General features: G+C 45.5%; 1 protein-coding gene across 1 annotated transcript; it reads right to left on the reverse strand.

Moving 5' to 3' along the window:
* Positions 1-226: 226 nt before the first annotated feature.
* CHRM3 (cholinergic receptor muscarinic 3) lies at positions 227-1984 on the reverse strand. Its single transcript, XM_044674386.1, has one exon. The coding sequence runs from the start codon at positions 1982-1984 to the stop codon at positions 227-229; it is 1758 nt and encodes a 585-aa protein (XP_044530321.1).
* Positions 1985-2426: the final 442 nt, after the last annotated feature.

Consider the following 2426-nt stretch of genomic DNA (forward strand, 5'->3'; position numbering starts at 1 on the left):
TGCTTAATGTGCATTTGACTTTTTATATTAAATAGGTTTATTAAAAGGATACATCAGCCAGGCAGCGGCTTTCACATCTGGATACTGAAATGTCTAATATCAATACCCGAAACAAAAACAAAAACAAAAAAAACATCCTCCCGACCTCTTTGTCTCAAGGTCTACTCGGTCTAAGTGCATGTGTGTTTGGTCGCTGCTGTTGTTTTTTAAAAAAAAAAATCTCATTTTATGAAGCTTCCTGTGGTACCCTCTTGTGAAAAATAACCGACTGCCTTTGCTGATATTGCTGCTTGCGCCTCTTCCTTTTATCACACTGACAGAGCAGCAACATCTTGAATGTGGTTCTGAAAGTTTTGTTACACAGTGCATAGCACATGGGGTTCACGGTACTGTTGATGTAACAAAGCCAGTAGCCCAGATTCCAATAGGTTTTAGGGATGCAGCTATTGCAAAAGGTGTTCACCAGGACCATGATGTTATATGGAGTCCAGGTGATGATGAAGGCAAGTAAAATTGCACTGAGGGTCTGGGCTGCTTTCTTCTCCTTGATGAGGGACATCCTTTTCCGTTTAGTGATCTGACTTCTGGTCTTCAGGGCAAACCTTTTGGCCAGGGTGGCCTCCTTAAAGGAGAGAGGCAGAGCCCCCGTTGTCTTAGCAACAGAGGAAATAGCCTCACTTGTCTTGGCAGTGTCCCCAGCTGACTCTAATTGAATGGGAAGCTTGGCAAAGTTCTTCCGAAAGCTGCCTCCATCCTCCATGCTTTTCTGGGCTTGCAGCTTATTAGGTTTTCTCTCTAAGTCAGCTTTTTGCAGATCCTCCTCTGATCCTTGCAGGTCTTCCGATGAGGGTAATTTGGTCGAGTTCAGGATGGTGCTGTGACCCGGGAGTTTGAGCACGATCGAGTAAATGGCTCTAGTCTCTGAGCCAATGTCTTCCTCATCAGAGGAGGCAGAGTTTTCAAGAGAGGCAGCAGCATCGTTGTTGTTCCAGCTGTCACTGCTGCTATGCTCTTGGTCCATCTGCTCGGCACTGGGTTTCCAGCTTTTTGTCGTGAACCAAAAATGGCAGCGGCTATACTTCCTCCTGGTGGAGCGTTTTAGAGTTTGCTGTTGCAGCTCGTAACTACTGCAGCTCCTGGAGCTCCCCGTCGGATTAACAAAGTGGGCCGCCTCCGCCTCGCTCCCGGAGGCCTGCAGTCCCGCGAGCTCTTTGGTACGTTTCTCAGTCTCCTTGTAGATCCTCCAGTATAAAATAGTCATAATAGTGACCGGCATATAAAAGGCAGCTATGGCAGTGCCAAAGGTAATGGTAGGTTCAGAGAGGAACTGGATAAAACACTCCCCCGAGGGAACAGTTCGTTTCCCAACAAAGTACTGCCAGAACAATATGGCAGGAGCCCAAAGGACGAAGGAGATGATCCAAGCAAGGCCAATCATCATACCAACCCTCTTGGTTGTTCGTTTAGCTCGGTACGTGAGTGGCCGCGTGATAGAAAAGTACCGGTCAAAGCTGATGACCAGAAGGTTCATGACGGAAGCATTGCTGGCCACATAGTCAATAGCGAGCCAGAGGTCACAAGCTAAATTCCCCAAAGCCCATCGGTTCATGATGATGTAGGTGGTAAAAAGGTTCATGGAAATAACACCAATAATCAGATCAGCACAAGCCAAGCTCAGGAGGAAGTAGTTGTTGACCGTTTTAAGCTGCTTGTTCACTTTAAATGCCACGATCACCAGAATATTGCCGATGATGGTCACCAAGGCGAGGATACCTGTTAACAAGGCGATGAAGACCACTTGCCAGACAGTGTGACCACCGAGAGGATCGTGACTTGTAACGTTGTTGGAAAAAGCCTCCGAGGCTTGAGAGACGTTGTAGCTGCCATAGCGAGGGGGAAGCCCTGGGCTCGAGGTGCCTTGGTTCCAGGAAGAGCTGATGTTAGCAAATGAGGAAGAAGTTGTATTGTTACTGTGAAGGGTCATTGTGGCTCTCTGGCATAGTCTAAGAGAGAGAGAAAGAGAGAGAGAGAGACAGAAAGAGAGGAAAATCAATCAGGGAAAATACTGCTTTATTTTGGCATGTTCTCAGCATCATACATTTTTAAGGAAATCAAAGAGTCATCAAAGAATCATAGATTATACCACTGGCAGGGCTTACAAAACCATTTATTTCAACTTCCTCATTTGGTAGATGAAGAAGATGGGACCCTCAGAGCTTAGTCATTTGTTCCATGTCACACAGCTAATTGGCTCAGTGCTCAAGTCTAGAGCCCCAGGACTACCAGCTTCCAGCTCTGGATATCCTTTTCATTATACCACAATAATAATAGTTCATCTTTCTGCTTCTGTTCTATTTCTTTAAATGGAAAGTGAATCCAAGTTATGTAATATTGTACATTCATTTCCTAAAAATAACAATTCAAAA

This window comes from Gracilinanus agilis, chromosome 4 (assembly GCF_016433145.1).
Source record: "Gracilinanus agilis isolate LMUSP501 chromosome 4, AgileGrace, whole genome shotgun sequence".
NCBI lineage: Eukaryota > Metazoa > Chordata > Mammalia > Didelphimorphia > Didelphidae > Gracilinanus > Gracilinanus agilis.